The sequence below is a fragment of the Chiloscyllium punctatum genome, chromosome 10 (assembly GCF_047496795.1).
Source record: "Chiloscyllium punctatum isolate Juve2018m chromosome 10, sChiPun1.3, whole genome shotgun sequence".
Classification (NCBI taxonomy): domain Eukaryota; kingdom Metazoa; phylum Chordata; class Chondrichthyes; order Orectolobiformes; family Hemiscylliidae; genus Chiloscyllium; species Chiloscyllium punctatum.
Genome location: NC_092748.1, coordinates 72,945,935 through 72,971,628, shown reverse-complemented (window position 1 = coordinate 72,971,628; position 25,694 = coordinate 72,945,935). Strand labels below are relative to the sequence as shown.

Below are 25,694 nucleotides of genomic sequence, written 5' to 3'. Positions count from 1 at the left end.
GCATTTCGTCTTTCTCCTTCATACCTTCATCATCTTTCCTCACCTCAAAAAAACAAACTTTGGTTTCACTATCCTTGCAGCTGCCATCCCATGCCTAATACCCTTTCCTTGACAGTTACTGAACTAGTTGAGGTATCCAAAATCTATACATAATTTTCCTGGAACTGCATGCTCGAATCCCTCCAATCAGATTTCTAATCCTGCCACTGTACCGAAATGGTTCTTGTCAAATTCAAAAGTAATATCCTAACTGACTGTGATAATGATAAGCTATTCCCTCTCAAGAGTGGCAGCAACATAATGGTAATATCATGGACTAATAATCCAGATCTCCAGGGCAATTTTCTGGGAACATGGATTCAAAATCCCATCATTGAAGATGGTGAAATTTGAATTCACTGAAAGTCTAGAATAAAAAGCTAGACAATAGTGATCATGTAACCACAGTGGTTATTGTAAAAACTCATCTTTTTTCTCTAAAGTCCTTTAGGGAAGGAAACGTATCACCAAGCTGTCCCACACCAAAATCCCAGTCAGAGCCTGATCACTCTTTGTTTTCTCTTTCTTTCTTCAACATTCTTTATGGTTAGCCAGCCAGAGCCGGTCCTCCCTTGACTAACCAATTCAATATCCAATGATCTGCCAGTCCCTGAGCATAGCAACACCCCAGTGGAAAATCATCTACAGGATCCTTAAAATAATTAACCTACATTACCTTTCCAGGCCAGTTCCCAGCAGCTAGCATTTATCTTTTATTCTCTTTTCTTTTTTAAAAGCAAGCTGCTATTCAATATTTAATTCCCAATATTAATTCACAGTTCTAAATGAAAAATGAGAACATCGGAAGTAGAAGAAAATAACTGATAGCCTCTATACTATGATTTTCCTTAATGTGGAGTATGCAACATCTAAAACTCCTCCACTGCCATCATGAATCCTTGTCACCCAATGCTGCTTTTCATTCAGCATTCCATTTATAAAAAAAACACTATAGGAGCATTAAATGAGGGATTGTTGTAGTTTATATGTCTTCATCATAGATTTTACATTCATTGGTAATTGTTGTGTTTAGTATTCTATGGCAGAGATTACTTGGCCAGATAGGCTTCTCCCATTCAATGCTAACACTGAACTTGTTAATATAATATTACATACAACTCATAACTAAAATAAATTAGTTTGCTTGCACCATTGTTGAAGTAACTCTAGGTAAGCAGAATTTTAATTACTGCCTGGATATTTATTTTTTACCAGTGAAAAACTGCATATCTATTCATGAAATCTCAGTAACAATATATTAAACAGTTAGGAATGCATGCAAATATATTTATGGTCAAGGAGCACTGTCGTTTCCTGACACTTTACAAAATGGTAAGTGACTTCGGTGAAACAGATAAGCAAAGCTTACAGGTTTCAGTATTGGATACATGTTCAAAGTTTGGGAGAAGATTTGGAGCTCGGATGCTCGTTGTTGTGGTTCTGTTCGCCGAGCTGGGAATTTGTCTTGCAAACGTTTCGTCCCCTGTCTAGGTGCTCAGTGGCACTCATCCACAGATTCTATCAACAAACACATCGACCTGGACCCAATATACCGGCCACTACAGCGGACAGCTGGAACTGACAACCGGAAGCGGCAGAGACAGGCCACTAAAAATGCCGGAGGAAACAGCACAGAAGCGCTTCATAGGAGGCTCCCAAGCACTGAGGATGTCACCTAGACAGGGGACGAAACGTTTGCAAGACAAATTCCCAGCTTGGCGAACAGAACCACAACAATGGATACATGTTATTCATTACCTAGCAACAGCTTTTGGGGTCAAGTTGGTGTGTGTTTTTACAGACCCAAGATGTAAGTTGGTGTGGAAACTTGCAGCAGAAAACAGCTCTCTCTGTCAATAAGAGACAAGTCTTTAAGCATAAGCAATTAAATGCTCTCTCACTCTTGTTGAACTGGATCTGAAAATTTCAAATATCAGGACTTCTGTTTTCATCTGAATCTGAAATCTGTGCTGAAGATTGACTACCAGCAATTGACCTTGTTGACAGGGAATCAAAGGATTTGTGAGAAGTCAACTAATTATATCTTTTGAATCTACGACTATAGTGATGTTGATCCTTTTTGACTTATTTCTTTCCAAACCCATGACAGCTCTGCAGAGTTGTATTGTCTGTGTATAAGTGTCTGTGTGTTTGGGATGAAGAGGATATAGTTTAATTATGAATAGGAGCTGAGTTGTCAATCATCTTTGCCACTTGTTTAAAGAATTAGTCTTACTAAAGTAAGTTTTTGTCTGATTAAAGCAACCTAGTGGACATTTCATTTCTTTTCACCACTTTGGTGATTAAATAAGACATTTACACTTTTGACTCAACTCATGGAATATAGGATTTGATTACCAGCGCACTCTTCCCATCATTGTCATAACACAGAAGATTTTACAAGAAGAATATTGCAATCCAATACCACCTGTTTTGTTCATGTCAGAAAAGGAAAGTCACAAAAGAGGTAATAAGAAACAGAATAATTTTCAATTTTTTGTGTCAATTTCTCACCTATCTAGTAATCATGAGAAAAACGGATTGCTCCTGGCTTTTTAACCTTTTCACATATTTATTAATGGTCTAAATCTGTCATCAATTCTTTGTAGATTTCATTCAAAAAGAATGCTGCTAACTGACTAACCGTATTAAAGGACAAAACCCATGAATTTTCGCAACTACTTTATTGGGTATTTTCATTAAACTCCACGCCATGGCTAACCACTACAGTAAAAAAAATCATTAATGCTTTTGTACTCTTCAATGTGTTTTTTTTATGTGAACATTATACCAAGCATAACGTTGCAACTTACTTACTTGGTTTGCTACTTCTGCTGTATCAAACTAACAGCACTTACCAAGGGCCTTGGTATTGGTTTCTGTGGTTTCTTGGAGCCAAGTTTTTTCATAGCATTGTAATATTTCTTCTGTTCTTCAGTCATGAAAATATCTTGACCTCCAAAGTAAAGTGACAAAAACAGGCTGGTTATAATCATATACATAGAAAATTGTTTACCAATTTTATGACATCCAAAGAGATTTTTATGAAATACACTTAACACTTCTAAATCAATAAATGTGACATCATATGAATTGTAAAAATAAATGATCAAATTTATACAATTACATTAATCTACTTATTCATATATCAATTTTTAAGTGTGTATTTACAATTACCTTTATGATATATTCAGAAACAATACTATATCTGCTTTCATGCTTTTTTCCCAATTACATTCACAAAAATACAATGTTTATTTTTCCTTTCATAAATTTATTGATACAAAAAATACAACTAAATACAATTAAATGCTATAACTCTATAATCCTTTTTGAACTAATTAATTTATGTATCATCGTTCTTATTGTATTAATTTTGTGGTTTCCAAGTTTCACTTTGTCTTAATTAAGCTAATTACATAAGCAACCAAAGAAAATTTTTCAAGGGATGAGGAATTAACATTATCAATAGACTTTTAAGATAGGAACTGTATAACTAATTTCAGCAATTTAACTCTAAGTGAATCTTCTATTGAACTTGAGACCCACATCAGCATTTTAGATGAACACATTGATTTTATTTTTCTCGTTCCATATTGTGCCTACATTTAATAAATTTTAATTTATCCAAACAAAAGGATTCAGTAATTTAGATGACATGCTGTTTAGCAAGAAACACTGAACTGGATTTCTCCAGCTCCATAATGATGGAGGTAGCACAGGAGAGGTTGGTGGGGGAAATCGAGATGAGGCAGCCATGTTGGGATGATTTTCCTATGCTTTCCTGCCACTGGGGTCACTTTTCACCATGATCTGTGAGCTTTATGCAAATTATATGGAGGCAGGCAGTCAATGTACATAATTAAGGCCCCATTTAGGAGCAAATGTTCCCCACAGCCATTATTTTGCTGCTGGTGGAGCAGCCCTCTGTGATGTGTGAAGGCCACCAGCTCCATATAGGCAGCCATCCTGCAGTAGGCTGAGATTTCCCTCCACTCCACTAGATGTCTTGGCTTGGCTCCTATGATATTTACGTTTAGAATTATGCACTCCAAGGTTCATCATGCTCTCTGTCCTGCCTCAGCAATGCTCATTTCTCCTAGTCTGGCTACTGAAGCTATAAAGTTTTTGGCACTCCAATTGTGCCTGAATTATTGGATCCTGCCTGCTATCTTTAACCAGATGGTAACCAAAGAGATGGTCATTTAGGGGTTGTCTTTTCAAAGAATGATAGACAGGTATTCAACCCAGCAAGTGTTGCCTGCCTTCTCTCATTTGGTCCCAACCTCAGGGACCAGGAACAAAACTGATTTTAAATTAGAGAACACAGTAGTTAGACAGTGGGTAGAAAGACTGCACCCCCTGTCAATGGCTTTAAGTAGGGAATTGATAGCTGTCCACACAGTAAAGCTGAAACAAAAGTAAAACTTGAAGGAAGAGTGGAATTTGTAATAAGTGACCACTGCAATAAGTAGGATATTTTGTGTGGGTTATGGATGTTTGAGAGCAGCCACAATTGATCAGATCACTCCACATCTAATACAATTAAGCAGAGTGCGTATTTTATTGTCCGTTATCAGTTAAAAATTGTGTTATGGACCTACAACTCATGTAGCACTTCAAATTAAATAAGCTTGATTTGAGTTTGAACACCGACCTCCCCCCCCCCCCCGCCATCTTGAAGTCTGCTGAAAAATGTAATTGTATGACAAGAGATCTTTTTTAAAAGTATCAAAACAGCTCTATCTTCAGCGTTAATTAAAAAAAAACAAGAAAAAATCACCCTGGATGTCCTGTTGCTTGATACATGCTCCCTAAACACTTTGTTGCTATGCAGATTGTTTGACAGCCAGTTCTGGCCACTGTTTCAAAACAGGATTGCCCCCACCATAACCAGCATAGACCCAATGAGCCAAATGGCTTTCTTCAGTGCTCTAATGACTTAAGATGACAGTGTGAGTTTTTTGCATCTTCTCTGTTGATATCCTTGAGCAACCTAGCACAGCATTTTTGGATACATAAATATTTACTTATTGTTGAAGTTTGTAGCTGATTGCACTTATTTTTAGAATTTGAGGGGTTAGATATTCAAAATCCAGGAATAAAATAATTATTTTCTGGCATGAGAGGCAGCTCTGTTTGATCAGGACTGTAGGAAGATATTGTTTCATTTGCTGTTTTTTAAAGTGTAAACATTTTCCTTAAGCAATATGCCATAGCTGAAGTGTGACTAAATTTTTTAAGTACAAAGGACGGGAAATGTGCAAGCACTTAAAAACTTTTTAAAGATTGATGAATATGCTTCTCAGAAACCCATTTCTGTTTAAGGAGCAATTTTCATTCCCTTCGTTATATCTTTGATGAAGATTCTATTGTGCACTCTGGATCTAGTTATTTTCTGCTTATTACATTAATTGATTTAGTGTCAAACCTGATTTGCTTTCATTTCACACAAAGCTACAACCACTGTTTCTTAATATATACAATAGTTTATCCACACATTACATGAGCCAGAGTTCTGTCCATCTGCACATTTTACAAAATAAAATTTCTGAGTCTTCTGAGTCTTTGGTTATCTCCTTAGATTCCATTTTTGTGAACATTTAACCAGTTTACATCAAACTTCTTTATCCTAAATATTAAAATATGTTTGAAACAGAAAGGCCTCCAAAACCTGATCTCAGGATAGTCACCTCAGTCAATTTTCCTCCTTACTACAACATTCTTTCTACATTTCTTGGTACACTAGTCATTTAAAAAAAAAATCCCAGGTTTTGTTTTTGTCCCCCTACAAAACTTACGTTCACCACAATGTTACAAATCACATACATCAGGTTATAGTCCAACAGGTTTAGTTGGAAGCACTAGCTTTCGGAGCACCACTCCTTCATCAACCACTTGATGAAGGAGCAGTGCTCCGAAAGCTAGTGCTTCCAATTAAATCTGTTGGACTATAACCCGATGTTGTGTGATTTGTAACTTTGTACACCCCAGTCCAACACCAGCATCTCCAAATCATTCACCACAATGGTTTTGTCAATATTTATCTGTTTAATTTTCTACTGGCCTGTTTTGCCTTGGTGGTAATGATTAAAAATGCATCATGAGAATCACATTATCATTATTGTCTGATTTGAATACATCCACCTGTAATTGGGTCATGTTTTTGAATCTAGTGTCAGAGATTCTAGAACGTCAGTGCAGCTGCAGAATTTAGTTGGTAAACAGCAATATGGGTTCCATCCAACTTTCTACCTCCATCTATTTGCTTAACATTGAAAAATAAGTGTTGAACTGAGGAAAAATTATGTTTAATTCATCAAGGAATCCAGCAGGAAATTTGCATCAAAGTCAAATGTATACAGAGAAAAAAAATCAATTTCATACAAAAGACTATAGGAACAAAGTTCTGGGACTGACAGTAAACTACAATGAGCTAAATTTGGATGGAATTCAAATTATCTAAGAAATATGCTCTTTGTTTCAATTCTGATTGGCTCGGATGGAGTGGCATTAAGTTAAAAAGACATGTGAAAGAATGGTTTTGATTTGTATCTGCACTTGCTCCATCTCACCAGCTGCACTGTCTGCAAGAGGCCTCCTCAAATGATATAACAGAATTTTGAATCTTGTGAATTAAGAAATGATTTTGTTTGAATATATATGTGTTTTATTTAAATTTTGTAACATTTCTCTATAAAATTACAAAAATAAGTAATTACTTGAGCTGAAATACAATAAAGAATAAATGATACAGAAGACCCTTGTTGTAATTCAGTACTTGAGAGCCAATCAAAAAATAACCTTGTATGAGTGAAGTGGGCCTCATTCAGTATACCATACTATTCAATATAATGGATCTGTCAGCTTCATAGTGTTTTGAGTTATTTGTGGTTGCTAACCTCGTCAATAGCTCTTCTCCCTGCTGTTACTGCCCTTAATTCTGCAATCAGTCACTGTTGTTCGGCCACAAAGAACACAGAATTGGAAAGACAGGAGAAAAAACTAAACAAAACACGAAACAGAAGAGAGAATAGTAGATCAGGTAAGCGGGACAGAGAAAAGTGAACAGAGCAAGCCACACAGAACAAGGAATTCCATTAAAAGAACTGTGAATCAGTTAAACAGAATGGAAAAGAACATTGGTTCAAAACTGAATGAGGATTTAGTTCACAGAAAACTAGGAAACAACAAAGAACCAGACTGTCAGAAGAGAACTAGGTTCAAAAGTTAAGGATCAGATTCATACGATAAAGAAAATGTATTTCAAAAGTCAGATGCACAGATGAAGGAATAAGATTTAGAGATCACAGAAACAGGAAAATAAAACAAAGGTTAGTAGTATAGAACAATAATCAAAAACACAAAAGATAAAGTGACAAAGCATAAAATAGGATCAGGTCTAAAAATAGAGATAAAGACTTACAAGGGAAATTTCTGACCTGAAAATTTGGCTCATTCAGCGAATAAAATGTAGGGGCAGGGGTTGAAGGCACCTTGGTCATCCTATTTATGACCAAGATTGCCCGAAGCACTTTACGGCAGTTATGCAAAAACCAAGTAACCTATCCATGAACAGACACAAGGCTACTTAAATATGTCATTCAGATACCTGTGACAACTGTAGGACACTGATTACAATTTTCAGTTTCAAATGAGCGATCTTCCCATTTTGAGGATGCAGACATAATGGCTGCTAATAAAACACCAATAGAAATCAAAGTCCGCCTTTCGTTCCCCGACCTTACCAGACCCGATAGAAAATTTGGGCCCACTGCTGACTCGCTGTCCTCTCTTGGGATAATTACCCCTCTACTCCCCTGTTAACTGTGCAATGGTAAATGGCCCTCGCAGACCAAGTAAGTTACAATGGAGTATACATTTTACATGCACTGTTCACCTGTGACATTCTAATATGGTGAGGGCCTCAAAATAAGGCTCATGTCTCGTGCTGGCATGAACGTGCAGCAGTTATTCAGTTGCCTTTGTGCCTGTTTTGGATGCAAATCACCAGCTTGAGGGACACAATTTGAAAGATTACAAAAGTCAATTGCACAAATGGAAAACCAATGGATAAACGTGGAATCAGATTCAAGTATTACAGAAGATACATAGGAGATGAAATAAATAGGGGAAAAAAGAGCAGATAATGAGGAACACAAGTGAGAATCCAATGTACAAAGAAGTACACCAATACACAGAGGTCAGAATCATAAACAGCACAGAATCAAAGAACAGAAAAACAATGATAAAGATTATTCTGAAAAAGCAGAAGAGTTTAGCATGTAATAAGAATACAAAAATTATGTTCTACAATTATTACTCATAAAGGTAGCTCAAGCTATAACAAAGGTTATTGCAGAGGTGCAAAAAGGATATTCATAAAGTTATAATAAATTGAGAAATGCAGAGAATAAAGTTGCCTGTTAAGTCTAAATGCTCGTATGACTGCAGCTTCAAATTGATTGCTGGATTTCTGCCACTGATGGTTAACAAATTGGATTAAAATATAACTACATGAAGGAAATACAGGACTCATTCCATCAATACAAAACAAAGAACTGTGGATACTGGAGATCTGAAACAAAAACAGAAAAATGCTAAGTTTCCCTAGCAATTTCTGCATTTGTTTCAGGAATCATTACATGATTAAATGTGTCAAACATGACCAGAAATAGGAGTTGAATTTCAGTACTTTCAGTGGTGGGAGTAGAGGTGGACAGATGCAGAATTTTATGCCACTCGCTGGCATATTGGCTGCCTGGCTTCATCCTATCCCCAGCATAGATCCATAGTGTATTACAGCATGGAGAGATGCCCTTTGACCCATCATGTCTGGACCAGTCATCAAGCACCTCTCTATTCAATTCCCATTTCCCAAAACTTTGCCCATTGGAACTCTTCCCCACAAGCAGTGGGTAGTCAACTGAGCTCTGCAATGATCCATTGTCAGAAGCTGTCTGAAAGTTTCAAGTCAGCCTGTAGGTCCCCACAGGTCGCAGGGAACAGTGCCGTTGTTTGGAGGAGGCCGGTTTCAGCAGTTGCCACTGGTCATCCTGTGGAATGGTCTCTCTTTCTTTTAATTTTAAATCTAAACATCTTGGAGAGATGTTCTCAATTTGGGGCACACTCTCACTCACTTGTTGCTTTTGAGTTGAACGTCTTGCCACTGTTCCTACAGTATTGAAAGCCCTTCTGCCTACCTTAGATAACAAACCTGCTCTCTGACCATTAATTGGCCAATCTGATGAAAGTTGAAATGTGTGGTGATTGTTCCCTACCAACTGAGGGATTCTAACTCCCTTTTGAGGCTGACATGGGGCCCTGAAGCTGAGAGAAAATTCCTGCCTATGGTATCGTACAACAATTCTTTTTTTAAAAAAAGAAAATATTCCCCAGAGTGACTTTGTACATGTAAAAAACTGACAGATTTGACCTGTAGGATATTTTGCACAAAACCATAATCCTACTGATGTTTTATAAACACAGTATCAAAGTCATAAGTAACACTCCATGGCATTTGAACATAACAATTTTCCCATAGGGCAAAATACTTATCTTTTTCTTCTGTTGATTGAAGTTGTCAATGATAACACCAATAAACAGATTTAGAGTGAAGAAAGATCCAAAGATGATGAAGATGACAAAATAAAAGTACATGTACAGACTGTGTTCATAGTCAGGCTGCTGTTTCACCTGAAGAAAAATATAATTAAGGGAAAAGAGCTTTAAACACTGAAAATAAATGCTGTATACATTTTGTTCTCTACTGATTTGACATTCAAATTTATAACCAAAGTATATAACATTACAGTGGCAAAATAATCCACAGTATTGTCCATAGCCCACAGTAAATAGTCCACAGGAAAACAGCCCAATTAAATTCCGAATCTTTCGAAGCATAGAGTTATAATACAAATTTCATTTGAAATAATAGGAAGAGATCGGTGGCAAAGAGTCCGGACAATATAGCTTTTTAAGTTTACGTTATCAGGACTATTACTCTATCATAAAGCACTCATTAGCTTTTCTACAGGAGTCCAGTTTGTGTGACTTCATGTTACTTTTTGAAAACCTGTATACTAAGGTAATTAAGTTCATAATCTATCCTTTCTGTTATTTTTCAAATAATTCATTTAGGATGGTCAAACTATCTTTTAAAAATATGTACCAGTTATAGTAGCTCTGATTACTAAGTTCATGTCGAGTAATCATAGTTTAACCACAACCTCAGTGAAGAAGGGAAGCAGATTTGTGATCCGCCACAGCTCTCAGAATGTTTCTTTCAATGGTACTTTAGAAAGTTATGGATTCATTTCAGAAATCTTTGAGGAGATAACAAGCAGAACAAATAAAGGGAAAGCAATAGACATAATATTTTTGGATTTTCAGAAGGTACCTGATAAGGTACCATGTGTTAGGCTACTTAATAAGATAAGAGGTCATGGGATTGGAGAAAGTATTTTAGCATGGATAGAGAACTGGCTAACTGATAGAAGACTTAGAATTGGGATAAGGAAGACATTTCGCAATGGCAACCTGTAACTAGTGGTGTGCCACAGGGATCAGTGCTGGGCCATAATTGCTTATGATATACAGTAATAACTTGCATGAGGAAAAATGTATTATAGCCAAGTTTACAAACGACACAAAAATAGGGGGGAGGCATGTGGTGAAGATGACATCAAAGTCTAAAAAAAACATATAGACAGGTTAAGCGAGTGGGCCATAACTTGGCAAATGGAATATAATGTGGGAGAATGTAAGCACTTTGGCATGAAGAATAGAGGAGCTTAATATCCTTTACATGGATTAAGACTGCAGAAAGTTACAGAATCACAAAAGGTAGCATCCACGTTGAATGGGTAATAGAGAATAGAATGGGAGCATAAAAGTATGAAGGTTTTGTTAAAACTGTGCAAGGCTCCAGTCAGACCACAGCAGGAGTAGAGTCATAGAGACGTACAGCATGGAAGCGGACCCTGCGGTCCAACTCGTCCATGCTGACCAGATATTCCAAACTAATCTAGTCCCATTTGCCAGTATTTGGCCCATATCCCTCAAAAGCCTTCCTATTCATATAGTATCCAGCAGCCTTTTAAATATTGTAATTGTATCAACCTCCACCATTCCTCTGGCAGCTCATTCCATACATGCACCACCCTCTATGTGAAAACGTTGCCCCTTAAGTTTCTTTTATATCTTTCCCCTCTCACCCTATACCTTTGTGGGCGGCATGGTGGCACAGTGGTTAGCACTGCTGCCTCACAGCGCCAGAGACCCAGGTTCAATTCCCGCCTCAGGCGACTGACTGTGTGGAGTTTGCACATTCTCCCAGTGTCTGCGTGGGTTTCCTCCGGGTGCTCCGGTTTCCTCCCACAGTCCAAAGATGTGCAGGTCAGGTGAATTGGCCATGCTAAATTGCCCCTAGTGTTAGGTAAGGGGTAGATGTAGGGGTATGGGTGCGTTGCGCTTCGGTGGGGCGGTGTACACTTGTTGGGCCAAAGGGCCTGTTTCCACACTGTAAGTAATCTAATCTATGCCCTCTAGTTCTGGACTCACCCACACCGGGGAAACGACCTTGTCTATTTATCCTATCCATGCTCCTCATGATTTTATAAATCTCTATAAGATCACCTCGATAAGTTTTCAACGCTCCAGAGAAAACAGCCCGAGCTTATTCAACCTCTCCCTACAGCTCAAATCCTCCAACCTTGGCAACATTCTTTAAATCTTTTCTGAACCCTTTCAAGTTCCACAATATCCTTCCAATAGGAAGGAGACCAGAATTGCATGAAATATTCCAAAACTGGCCTAACCAACGTCCTGCATAGCCGCAACATGACCTCTCAACTCCTATAGTCAATGCTCTGACCAATAAAGGAAAGCATATCAAATGCCGCCTTCACTATCCTATTTAACTGCGACTGTACTTTCAAGGAGCTATGAACCTGCAATCCAAAATCTCTTTGTTCAGCAACACTCCCTAGGACCTTACCATTACATATATAAGTTCTGTTAAGATTTATTTTCCCAAAACGCAGTACCTCACATTTATCTAAATTAAACTCCATCTGCCACTTCTCAGCCCATTGGCTCATCTGATCAAGATCGCTTTGTAATCTGAGGTAACCCTCTTCGCTGTCCACTACACCTCCAATTTTGGTGTCATCTGCAAACTTACTAACTATATTTCCTATGTTCATATCCAAATCATTTATATACATGACATAAAGTAGTGGGCCCAGTACCGATTCTTGTGGCACTCCACTGGTTACAGGCCTCCAGTCTGAAAAACAACCCTCCACTACCACCCTGTCTTCTACCTTCAAGCCAGTTCTGTATCCAAATGGTTAGTTCACCTTGTATTCCATGCAATCTAACCTTGCTAATCAGTCTCCCATGGGGAACCTTGTTGAAAACCTTACTGAAGTCCATACAGATCATGTCTACCACTCTGCCCTCATCAATCCTCTTTGTTACTTTTTCAAAACCTCAATCAAGTTTGTGAGATATGAATTCCCACACACAAAGCCATGTTGACTATCCCTAATCAGTCCTTGCCTTTCCAAATACATGTACATCCTGTCCCTCAGGATTTCCTCCAACAACTTGCCCACCACCAATGCCACGCTCACCGATCTACAGTTCCCCGACTTGTCCTTACCACCTTTCTTAAATAATGGTATTACGCTAGCCAACATCCAGTCTTCTGGCACCTTACCTGTGACTATCAATGATACAAATACATCAGCAAGGGTCCAGCAACTTTTAATTCCATTCCATGCTCGAGATGCTGGGAAACGATCTGGACCATGTGGATGCTAAGACTTCCATGTTCAAGCAACCAAGGTAAGTTTCATTGTACTTCTATTTCCATTGGTGTTAGCTTCTTCTTATGATGTTCAACCTTCTAGCACTGTTGTATAACTAATGGCCTCTCTTCTCTGACCACCAGCAGAACCTACAAAAGTGGCACCCAAAGAATATAGTCTCTGTAGCCAATCAGCTGCTCATCCTCCATTCTGTAGAAGCCACAGATCCCTCAGAGGATGCATTGGAAAGGCTTTAGCCGACACCACACACCAGTACAGACTTTCACTTTAGCTGTTTGGTTTTCTAGATTAAATTGAGGAGCACTATCTGGAGAGCAAATCACTGGAATTACTCCACAGCTGTTTGAGTAAGTCACCTGCTCAGGCCCTGGCAGAAGGTGATCACATGGAATCAGCCATTAATAGCTTTGTCTTTAACAGACAAAAGAACTGGTTTGTCAAAGATACTTATTAATCGGAAGTGAACAATCACATTGTCCATCAAGATTATCAGTGCAGTGCTGGTTCTGGCATACATGCATTTGCCTGTCTCCATGGATAGATTGGCAGCAGCCATGTGAAGCCAGTTTCAGCAGAACTCTCAATAGCTGCCAGAGATGCAAGACCTCAAATTCACTCCAGGTGTCCCTGCCCCTCAAAGAGACAGGGTGCTGCCAGCGGATACTCAGAAGGAGGAGCAACCACTCACAGGCCTCCAGAATTTTCTCTCAGGACAGTCCATGGATACCGAGCCCCTCTACCTCCAACCTATCCTCTGAGACTCTCAATATGCCTCTGCCCTCTTGTCACAAATGGCCCTTGGGTTATCCACACTAATATTCCAGGCCTACTGTAGAGCAAGCTCCCTCCAGATGAGTTGCAAATCCCAGTACTGCACCTGGGTATGTAGGAAGGGCATGTGAAAAACCTCCATGGAGGCACACAGATAGCATAAGTGACAAGTTATTCTAAATATAGTTTCACATCTGTAAATATATTTTGCATTTTTAATCACATGTCTAATCGATTATCCTTTTAGCTGTAGGACTTGTTTACTTAGCTACCTATGTCAGAGTTAAGCAGTCACTTTATACAGCCCAAGGAGACTAGATGTTATCTTGGTGAGGCATTGCACATTCATGAGAAGTATCCTAGATTTTAGAAAGCCTTTCACTCTTATGTTCATGAGTTCAACCAAGACTTAGCACTTTAATGACAAGTTGAGGCCAAAGATAATGAGAGTGCTTTATCATATGGTTTTGCCTACACTCACAACAAGATTGTGAAATTACTTGATCATTCATGAACACACACTTCTCTGGAAACAATAGTTCATTCTATCTATATGTTTCACAAAGGAGTGTACATTCATTTAATGATGGGTGATGATTATTTCTCAATTACTAATGAAATTCTACCTCATACTGCAAACATATCTGCCATGTCCCATAAAAAAATTCCATCTGTTGTGAAGGTGTTGGTAGCCAATGTTTTTGCTTATTCTGCAGTTGAGGTATGGTTGAAGATGGCACATTATCCAGGTTTTGCTCTTGTAAGTAAATTACAACTCAGCTGGGTAGTCAAGATTTTCTCTTGAATATCTGCCCAGTAAGAGTCGTACAGCATGGAAACAGACCCTTTGGTCCAACTCATCTATGCCAAACAAGTTTTCCAAACTAAACTGGTTCCATTTGCCTGCATTTTGCCCATATCCCTCTAAACCTTTCTCTTCATGTACCTGTCCAAATGTCTTTTAAATGTTATACCTATACCTGCATCTCTCACGTCCTCTGGCAATTCATTTCATCCAGGAAAAGGTTGCTCCTCAGCTCCCTTTTAAATATTTCTCTTCTCACCATAAAAATATACTCCTAGTTTTGAAATCTTCCACCCTAGGGAAAATACCTTTGCTATTCACCTTATCTATATCCCTCATGATGTTATAAACCTCTGTAAAGTCATCCTTCGGCCTCTCACGGTCCAGTGAAAATAGTCAGACTCTATCTAATCTCTCCCTATAACTCAAATTCTCCATCCCAGTAACATCTCAGTAAATCTTTTCTAAACTCTCTCCAATTTAATAATATCCTTCGTATAAAAGGATGACCAGAACTGTACACAGTACTCCAAAAGTGGCCTCACCAATGTCTTGTGCAACACAACATGATGTTCCAACTCCTACATTCAATGGTCTGAGCAATGAAGGCAAACATGCTAATTGGCTTCTTAACCACCCTGTCTATGTGTTGTGAAATTTTCAAAGAACTACATTCCTGAGCCCCTACATCTCTCTGTTTGACAACATTGCCCAGGGCTGTACCATTAACTGTACAAGTCCTGCCCTTACTCACTTTACAAAAACGTAATACCTCACATTTATCCAAATTAAGTTCCAACAACCCTTCAATCAACTCTATTAACTTTCAGGCTCTCCACATTCCCATTCAACTCTTCCAATTTGATGTGTAATTTGCCCAAGTTTCCCCCTCAGTCCTAGGCTTATTTGTCTGTCATGCTCATGATAACAATCCACTGCACTCCCATTGAGGTCAGACAAAATGCTAGCTTGTGAACACCTACCTTCCTGCAAATATTTTGTAATGCCTGTGCTATGTTAGGTTCCACCATTAAATTTGGAGTTTTCCCACCTTCACTGTCCTTATTCCTGCAGGGTAACAGTATAATTCTCTAAACTTGGGTTTCTTGATTTCCACTACATTGTATGGACTGCCCTTAATCAGATTAAGTGAGTGAAAGTGAGGACTGCAGATGCTGGACACTCAGAGTCAAAACGTGTGGCACTGAAAAAGGACAGCAGGCCAGGCATCATCCGAGGAGCAGGAGAGTCGAGGTTTTGGGCATAAAGTCTTCATCAGGCATGTGGAGGGGGAAAAGGGCTGAGGGTTTTTTGACCTTAACTGAGTGAGTCAACCTTTTGACTAACCATGGTTCACTGCACCAAGAAATGCTCCTCTTTGACTTTTGAACATGGTCATTTGACCAAAGCACACCCTGTGTGTTTGCCACATAAGCAGCTGGCACTGGCATAGCTGCAGTAATGATACTGACATAAGCATGGTGCTGTACAGTAACATGTCCACCCCTTGATTGTTCAGTGCTGGCTATGGAAAGAAAGCCAGGGAAGGCAGAGGTGCTTTGATCCTATAAATTCTCATTGAAAAAGGCACAGCAAACCAGAGATGATGTGAGCTTCTAACGAAGAACAAGGCAATGTGTTCTACAAAAGCAAGCAGAAGAGCTATAAAATGCATCCTGTGTAGATGCACAAAATAGGTGCGTGTCCCTGTGCAGAGTGGCCTGGCTTTAACATTGCAATGTAAGGCATCCATGAGTTCCAAAGTACAGTGGTGAGATGTATTCTGAGTTAATCTGTGACCAGCCATGATGATGTGGTGAGTCTGATATTTTGTTAATGCTGATTTCTCTCAGAGACGGTGGAGCAGCTGTTGTCCATGAAGCTTGCTTGCGGTGAGATGTTGATGTGTGGATGGTATGATGGAGGTGCAGAGAAACAAGTGGGGAGCTGGACTCACCTGCTAACTGCTCTGACTTTCATGCTGGAAGAGAGACTAATATTAACAGAAGATAGAAGTGTGGCACAGGTTGTGCATGTGTCCCAAGTGAGTGAGTGAGTAAATGACACTGAGGGCATTCATGATTAGTAGTGTCAGAGATTGGAGTTTCTCAGTAGTGCATGGGAGAATTCTTCTAGTTTCTCTGCAGTGCATGGGAGAATTGTGAACAGCATACAAATGAGGCAAGATAAGCTAATGAGAGGTGCAAATGCACAGAAGTAAGGTAGTCATCACTCGTTAGTGATATTAAGAATTCTCTTTTGAAACCTTCAGCAAAAAATTGGAAATTCTTTGCTCAATGTTGATAATCAAATATTTCCATTCTTGATATATATTCTCGAAGCTCTCTTCAATGCCCATGCTGCTGAAGGGCTGAGAAAATACCAGCTAATGTATTTATATGATATAATTACACAATAACAAACTAACAACAAGACAAAGGAGGTGGCATTAGAACAATTAGGCCAAAAACACAGTAAAAGTGTTAAACTTCAAAGAGCATCACAAAAAAGGAGAAAGCTGAAAGACAGAATACTTTGGGGAAAAAAAGGCTGTATTTTCTTTTTTTTTGGCTATCTCCATGTTGTGTCAGGTCTTTTGGAGGGAGTTCTGCTTAAACATGCCTCATTAGCTACCTATCCTGCCCCTACCGGCATCGTTGATATCTGATTCTGGCCCTATCTTACTACCCACAATTCCTGTAACAACTCGCCGATATTGCAGAATTCAGCAGCTTCCCATATACCTGCACCATCTTTAGAAGCCTGTGATGCAGCCAGAGGAGCATTATCAGATTCCTGACATTTACCTCAGACAACAGGGACTTGAAATACCTGCTGATCAGGTAGTGCAGAGGTGGAACATCCTCTTCCACCCAGGATCAGTAGTGGGGAGAGTCAGATCCGATGTTGCCACCAGGTTAAAGCAGTCTCAGCTGTCTGGAGGAACACATTGTGCAGTAGGAAGAAGGATAATGAACTTCTCCACTTGTCAGTGCCATCTTCTCTCTGATAGCTCACACTCAATCAATTTCTGCAATTGCACCCACCTTCTACCAAAGCCTTCCATGATCACTATTGCATGCAGCATTTTCTTTCATTCACTGTCACCCACTCCAATCTGTGACAGCACTAACTGTGGATGCCCTCTCCATGGTATCTACTAACATGCACCAAAAGCAAACTGTGCCACACTTCCATCTTCCCTTAATACTGGCGTCTCTTTCTGTTCAGGAGGAAAGACTCAAAATGGGTGACGGGTTTCCTGACATTCAAATCCTGACCTATATGTGGAGACCATCCTGAATGCAACCTCTCTGAGCAGCAGACTGACCATTGACTAGTAATGGAGGCTCCCCTTGACTTACTGTGCCAGGACCTTTGAAAAGTGACTATTCTCTTTGAGTGTGAGCTGCTGTCAACCATGACAAGCATCCTTCCTTTTGTGTCTGCACTAAAAGGTAAGGCAAGATAGAAGTTACATGAGCTTTGTATCTCTGGCTGAGTGGGTAAAGTGCAAAAAGACAAGGAAAGGCAATACAAGGCAGGGATGCTGTAATCATTCAACTGAAAACTTGGAAGTTAATGTATAACAGCAGTATGTTGATGGAATTCACCAGTACAGAGTCCATCCACAAATGTTCTCATGGTGGGAAAATGAAGATGGCAACATCTATCTTTTGTCACTTGACATTAATACTATGCTGCAGAGTCCCTGGACTTGTTTCTTTTCTACCCAAAATTGAAAAGTTGATCATACTTGAATTTTTAAAATAAATTTATTGTACACTTGCGTGCACAGAAGAAATGAAAATGCACAAAAATGCAATAAGGTGGATAATATGTTCACCCTGAAAAAAATGGTATTGACTTCCATGACTATCCTTCACAATGTACATTGTATACAGGCTGTCTGTGATGCATGCAAAGGATTTGGCTTTCAATAGTCTTAATAGTCTCTTTAATATATATCTATATATCAATTATTAAGACTATTGAAAGCCAAATCCCTTGTGTACATCACAGACACATTTATATATATATATAATCAACTTTTATTGTATTTTGTTCATTTCACATGGGGAGACAGTTAGTTTTTTTCTTCAAAAGTCAACACTTCAGAATGGTTTTTGGGTAACTGATTGGAGACCTATGGTTTGTACAACAACTGACCAGAGTGAAGTGAATTTCAGATATAAAAAGCATTTCTATCACATATTTCTGATAGTGGTTTGGTGATGATCTTCATTTATTATTTAGAATCCACATATAACCCATCCATACTAACTCACACCAAATATTTTTTTTCGCATTCATTCATGTGAAGTGGGCATTGCCTTACCAGATTTACTGATCAACCCTACGACCTTGAGAAGGTGGTGGTGACCTACCTTTATGAATGGCTGCAGTCCATGGGTACAGGCACACAGTGTTGTTAGGAAGGGAGCTCTAGGAATTTGCCACAGCAATGCTGAAGTAATGGTGTAAGTTTCTTGAGTGTTGTTGAAACTGCACTCATTAAGGCAAGTGGAAAGTATTCCATCACGCTCTGACTTGTATCTTGTAGATGTTGCATATAATTTGGGCAATCAGGAGGACAGTTACTTACCTCAGATTCCTATCATGTGACCTTCTTTCATAGACACGTGTTTATACGCTGGCCCTGTTCAGTTTCTGGTCACTGGTAACTCCCAGATACTGATAGTACAGGATTCAATAGTGGCAATGTTATTGATGTCAGGAGGATATGGTTAGATTCTCTCTTGTTAAAGAATGCCATTACCTGGCACTTGAGTAATGTGAATATTACTTGCCACTATCAGCCTAAAACTGGATATTTTCCAAGTCTTGATCTTGTTCAAGTTACAATTGCACTTCTTCAGTATTTTGCTTAGTTTCTATGTACTATGACTTTCATTTATGCATTATCTGTGATACATTTTCTGAATGGAAACAGAGAAGTGAAATGGTTTGGTGATCAAGAATAATGTGGCTATTTTAGTTATGAAAACTGTGTGAGTTAACACAATGACGACCATCACACTTAAATCCATAACTGTGAAGTTAGCCTGCTGTGAAGTGATGCAATCCTCAATCAAAGCATCCTTGTTTCATTCAGTTCAGATTTCCTGTAAGAGGGATAGAATCCCTTAAAAAACTGGATGCTGACTGGAACATGGCAAGCCTCACGTGCGATAGGCTCTCTGTTGGGAATGCATTCAATGTGCAACTTGAGCCTTGTTAAAATCATTCAGATCACCAACTTTATCTGATTCATTCCTAAACGGGAATAGGTGCAGTGAGACCATGACTTGCGAACCCTGTGTCTGAAAACAGGGTGCTTTTAATTGCAGAAAAAGTAGCCAAGCAAAAACACTCCCAGAAGTTTGAAATTGGCAGAACCCCAAGTGAAACTTGTTCACAATGGTTATTCAAATGGTAACTTCTTCCCTGTTCTCCCATCCTGAGGGTATTGACCTTGGCTCGTGCACATTCCATAGCAAATTGTTAGGCAGAGTATTCCATATAGATCATATATACAGTTAAGTTTTGGTGATCACATTATTAATTACTTTGGATAATAAAGTCTGTTATTGCATGGAACTATATCCTCTGTGTCCTAGTTACTTGATTTATTTCAGTGTTTGCTCCTTGTAATTTTCTACAAGAAGAAATTTGCCTCACTAACAGAGTTGCACTGGAAATTTCAAGCAATCTTCCTGACAGCATTGCTTGGTTTTATTCATCTTTAAAGCAACCCCAAAAGTTTACTTATTTAAAAAGATTGTCAAAATGTTCACTAAAACAAAATAATTATTTGTTAAAAAAACATAATAATTCAGTAGCAATTCTTGATGAATAGTGAAATATATGCTACAATCACTAACCTTTTAAATTAATGATTAGTACGCTGGAAACTATTTCCCAATATTTGGGATCAGTTACAATCTGGTGACTTTTTCTTTCATGTAAATAATATGGTTTAATAATACTTGCAGCAATATTCACAAATTGCACTAAATTAGAGAGGCAATTTTTGCTGTTGCTCATTTGAGCTTGTAAAGAGAATGTCTATAAATAAACCATCTAATGCATACTTACACCTCTTGAATCAACAGCTGCATACATGATGTCCGTCCATCCTTTAAATGTTGCCTAAATAAATAACATAAAAAGGCATCATTACTTAATTTAAAACTATAAAATAGAGCAAGAAAAATTATGTCCTTAGTGCAAGTTAGCATTTTAACATCTTCATGAAAATTAAAAACAATCTGCTCTTTTAACTCTCAAAGCATTTATTGAACTCTACTTCGTGGGCAGGGGCCTGGAAGTCACGATCGACAGGGTGCTGGGACTTCCTCTTTGCTCAGGACTAGCAGTGGAGGCTACAACATCAGACCATGCCGGTCTTTCCTAAGTTTCCATGTGTCAGTGCAGTCTCAGTGGTCTGGAGGAATTCACAGCATTGAAAAGAAGATCAGTGATTTTCCCCACTCCGTCTTTGTAAGTGTCATCACCTTTTCTCTGTCACTTCATACTCATTCTATGTCTGCTGCTGCACCAATCTCCAATCACACTCCCCTACTCTCACTGTTGCCTGCAAAATCTTCCCTCACTCACCATTACTCTCCCCAAACCCTGACACCACTAATCCCTACATGTCAGCTGCGCTGCCTAATCACTTGCATGGGGTTCCTCACCAACTGCATCAAAAGTTACATGTCACCCACTTTTTTCTCTCTCTCTCTCTCTCTCTCTCTCTCTCTGAGGGTCGGTGTGGACTTGTTGGGCCAAAGGGCCTGTTTCTATACTGTAAGCAATCTAATCAATTTCAGGAGGAAAACAACACACGATTGGGCTGGAAGAGTGAAGATAAGTGGTGAACTCCTGACATTCTGCTTCTCAGCTATAATAAGGAGAGTTGTTGGTAAAGTGTTGGAAAAGGTTATAAGAGATAGGATTTATAACCATCTAGAAAAGAATAATCTGATCAGGGACAGTCAGCACGGTTTTGTGAAGGATAGGTCGTGCTTAACGAATCTTATTGAGTTTTTTGACAAAGTGACCAAACAGTTGGATGAGAGTAAACCGGTTGATGTGGTGTATATGGATTTCAGCAAGGCGTTCGATAAGGTTCCCCACAGTAGACTATTGTACAAAATGTGGAGGAATGGGATTGTGGGAGACACAGCAGTTTGGAACAGTAATTGGCTTGCTGAAAGAAAACAGAGGGCTGTAGTTGTTGGAACATGTTCAACTTGGTGTCCAGTTACTAGCAGCGTACTACAAGGGTCGGTGTTGGGTCCACTGCTGTTCATCATTTTTATAAATGACCTGGATGAGGGCTTAGAAGGGTGGGTTAGTAAATTTGCGGAAGACACTAAGGTCGGGTGGAGTTGTGGATAGTGACGAAGGATGTAGTAGGTTGCAGAGAGACATAGATAGGATGCAGAGCTGGGCTGAGAGGTGGCAAATGGAGTTTAATGTGGACAAGTGTGAGGTGATACACTTTGGATGGAGTAATTGGAATGCAAAGTACTGGGCTAATGGTAAGATTCTTGGGAGTGCAGATGAGCAGAGAGATCTCGGTGTCCATATACACAGATCCCTGAAAGTTGCCACCCAGATTGACAGGGTTGTTAAGAAGGGATACAGTGTTTTGGCCTTTATTCATAGAGGGATTGAGTTCTGGAACCAGGAGGTTATGCTGCAGCTGTACAAAGCTCTGGTACGGTCACACTTGGAGTATTGTGTACAGTTTTGGTCACCGCATTATAAGAAGGATGTGGAAGCTTTGGAAAGGGTGCAGAAGAGATTTACTAGGATGTTGCCTGGTATGGAAGGAATGTCTTACGAGGAAAGGCTGAGGGCCTTGAGGCTGTTCTCGTTAGAGAGAAGAAGGTTGAGCGGTGACTTAATAGAGACATACAAGATAATCAGAGGGTTAGATAGGGTGGACAGGGAGAGCCTTTTTCCAAATATGGGCACAGCAAACACGAGGAGACACAACTTTAAAGTGAGGGGAGATAGGTATAAGACAGATGTCAGAGGTAGTTTCTTTACTCAGAGAGTACTAAGGGTATTGAATGCTTTGCCTGCAACGGTAGTAGATTCGCCAAGTTTAAGTGCATTTAAGTCGTCATTGGACAAGCATATGGACATACATGGAATAGTGTAGGTGGAATGGGCTTCAGGTTAGTATGACAGGGCGGTGCAACATCGAGGGCCGAAGGGCACTGTAATGTTCTATGTTCTATGTTCCTGAATCTGACTTCTCTGAGTGGCTAACTAACCCTTGCTAATCCCCTAGGCCAGTACTGGAGGCCACCCTTGACTTCTGTTGCTGGGACCCCTGACTAATGGGTGCCTCCAGGAACATCCTAAGTATAACTCTGTGAAGATTTTGAGACATTACTGTACATCCACTTGTTTTGTGTAAAATCCGGAGAAGATGTGAGACTGACAGCACACTGCCATGTAGGAAGATGTACACCCTCTTGACTGAGGACTGCTGACCAGCAAAACAATCTGCCTGGTTGTATGACTGCACCAATAGGCAAGGCAATGCAAGATATCTTGTCTGGTGCATTTAGCAGAACAGGAAGCTGAATATTAATGAGGTGTCCTGCAATGTTAATGAGGCATTTAACAGCTACAATCCCCACCTGCCACTTTGCCATTCCCGAGCGAAAATCACACCTCACTGCTTGGCAAATGCATAACGGATGCAGTGAGATGTTCCTCATGTCAGGATAGACCTCGCCAGACTCTTCATACAATTCAGACACTCAACCCACTATAGCCCACATTGAATGTACTCTGATAACATTCTGCCTATAGTCTTGCACAGCTCAACGTATGTACTACTTGATTTCTTTGCAGGTTCAAAAATCTCTTGATATTTCAACTATATCGCAGTCCAGTATCTATTCCAGTTTATTGTCTAAAATTTTAAAAATGTGATCCCTTACATAGTATATGTTTTACCAGGCTCACTTCGAAATAAATTTTCTTTAATGATGCTCGTATCTTAGATTATCTTTCAATCACCAGATTTAACCAGGATCCTGTGGTGCAGGGTGCAGCGATAGTCTCCTGTTTGAGGCGGGAGACCTGGGTTCAAGTCCCACTGCTTCAGGGGTGTGAAATACCATCTCTGAACAGGTTGATTTGAAACTATCTGAAATAGCTGGACTATCAAACAATTGGAATGCATCAATACATTTTGCCTTGTTCATGCTAAAAGAAAGAGCAATTTACGAAAGAGCAATTTAATGCACATCAACCACATTGTAATATTTTGCAACATGTCCAGCACTATCCATGCTGGTATTACCAGGTTGTATTGATTCTTACTTTAGTTTGCTTCCATTATGTGAGGCCATTTAACAAAGATCAAGTAGTAACATTTTAACTCTTGAGCTATTTACAATTCATCACTCCGAATTAAAATATGAACATGTACCAAATCCTTTTTCAGAGCTGATTCACATGTTCAGTTTTTGTGGTGGTAAAAATATCAGCATTACCATCAGTACTTCTGCAAAACTGTCAGAAATGCTGCACATGCATAATTACATGGAGGAATCAAAACTTGCTGTCACTAATTCCCCATTTCTCCAGAGGTCACATGCTGAGATCTCCCCAGACTGTAATCAATTGAAAATCTTTGAATTCACAATACCTTCCACTCTTATGCCCTTGGCCCATGGCAGTTTACACAAAAAAAATCTTAAATTATAATCTATCTGTAATTTTATTTGAAGTGTGTATTATCTTATTTTATAATTTATTTCTGATCTCTTATTTAAATTCTGCTCTCTTATCTCTTTACAAATGTTCAGAAATTGTCCAGATATTCCTCAGAGAAGTAAACAGTGCAGCTTATCAAGTCACTTTATGATTAGCTGCACGACTGAATTCTGAGCAGTTCTTCAAGTCATTCACCCTAAGGTTAAGACCCTGAGAACTTACAGCAATCTAGCATCATTAATTTGATCTAATCAGCAAGCACTGCCATCAAGTAACAGTATAAATACTGGAGTGAGATAACAGCAATACAGATAACCAAACTTAAAATCTGGTACTTTCCTTAGGTGCAGGTTTGGCTGTTAGAGTAGGTCATGCAGATAAATCGTTCAGTTTGCCACAATTTACATTTCTGCCATGAAAGGTCAAAATGATGTAGGGAATCTTTGATTAATTCAAATGGATAGCTGGTGAATACAAATAAAATTACTTGCTCAGTAACACCACTGCAGTTCTATGTTTCTGAATGCAATGCATTTTTGGAATTGCAAATACGACACCTTTTATCTCAGCATCAATAGTGCATGAACACTGATAATGCCCATTATGATGTGACCAGGGGATCTTGCCTGGCAGAAGCACGTTCCAGCAATCAAGTGTCAAAATTATGAAATAAGTCTATTACTTGGAATTTAATTACTACTCATTATTAAAATGTACCAAATCTAAGAGTCACTTCTATGAATCAGTGATAAAAATTTTGGGAGGGTTGTCTTCATGAGATTGTATCAGGCTCAGAGCCACTTAGGATTGCTATAAATACAGAAAAGTCAGATTGCTTATCGTGCCTAACATTGACAGAGACAATATAATTATGGATAGATCGTCTTTACCTAGGCTGGTCACTAAAATCCTGTTTAAAATTTTCATTAGTCAGAATAGTTAACTGAGGTCAGTTGTGACCCAACATGTTAAATTATGCAGTGAGTAAATGAAGAGAGTAATGTTTCCAGCATGTTTAAATTGTTTTATCATCCTTTCCATAAAACATTAAATAAAGGACACTACATTATCCCCATTACTATGCTGCAGACACTTTACTGACAATTAATTCTCTGGAGTTATTTGGCAATAAAAATGGAAACGTCAGTTGCTGAATTAGCTACTGTTCCATGTACTCTTGGCTCTCTCTTCCAGACAGTAAGCTAGATGATTGACCTCAGAGCTTTCGTCAGATTTTTGTGCCAAAAATTTGCACAGTCACGCTGCTAAATGTAACAGCTACTTTTACATAAATTATTTACATAAATAATATGTGTTTACATAAACTAAACTTTTCCAATAAATTGTTAGTATTTGGACCAGCAAACTCTCATTGTCTCAAGCCTATATGACATGACATATAAAACAGAGTTCTGAATCTCAGTCATATTTCTGAATTAAATCTGATTTTTTCATCATTAATCCTCAATCAACATATGCATTTGGTCCAT

The 25,694-nt window shown here is 38.9% G+C and overlaps 1 protein-coding gene across 5 annotated transcripts in view; it reads right to left on the bottom strand.

The window, feature by feature from the left end:
- Positions 1-25,694, bottom strand: part of scn1laa (sodium channel, voltage-gated, type I-like, alpha) — a 193,013-nt gene that overhangs the window by 14,871 nt on the left and 152,448 nt on the right. For all 5 annotated transcript variants that reach the window (XM_072579493.1, XM_072579495.1, XM_072579491.1 and 2 more), the window contains exons 23-25: positions 20,551-20,604; positions 9,598-9,735; positions 2,898-3,002 (exon numbers count right to left, since the gene is read on the bottom strand). In XM_072579493.1, the coding sequence (XP_072435594.1) occupies positions 2,898-3,002; positions 9,598-9,735; positions 20,551-20,604 (297 nt within the window). The remainder of the gene's footprint in view (positions 1-2,897; positions 3,003-9,597; positions 9,736-20,550; positions 20,605-25,694) is intronic.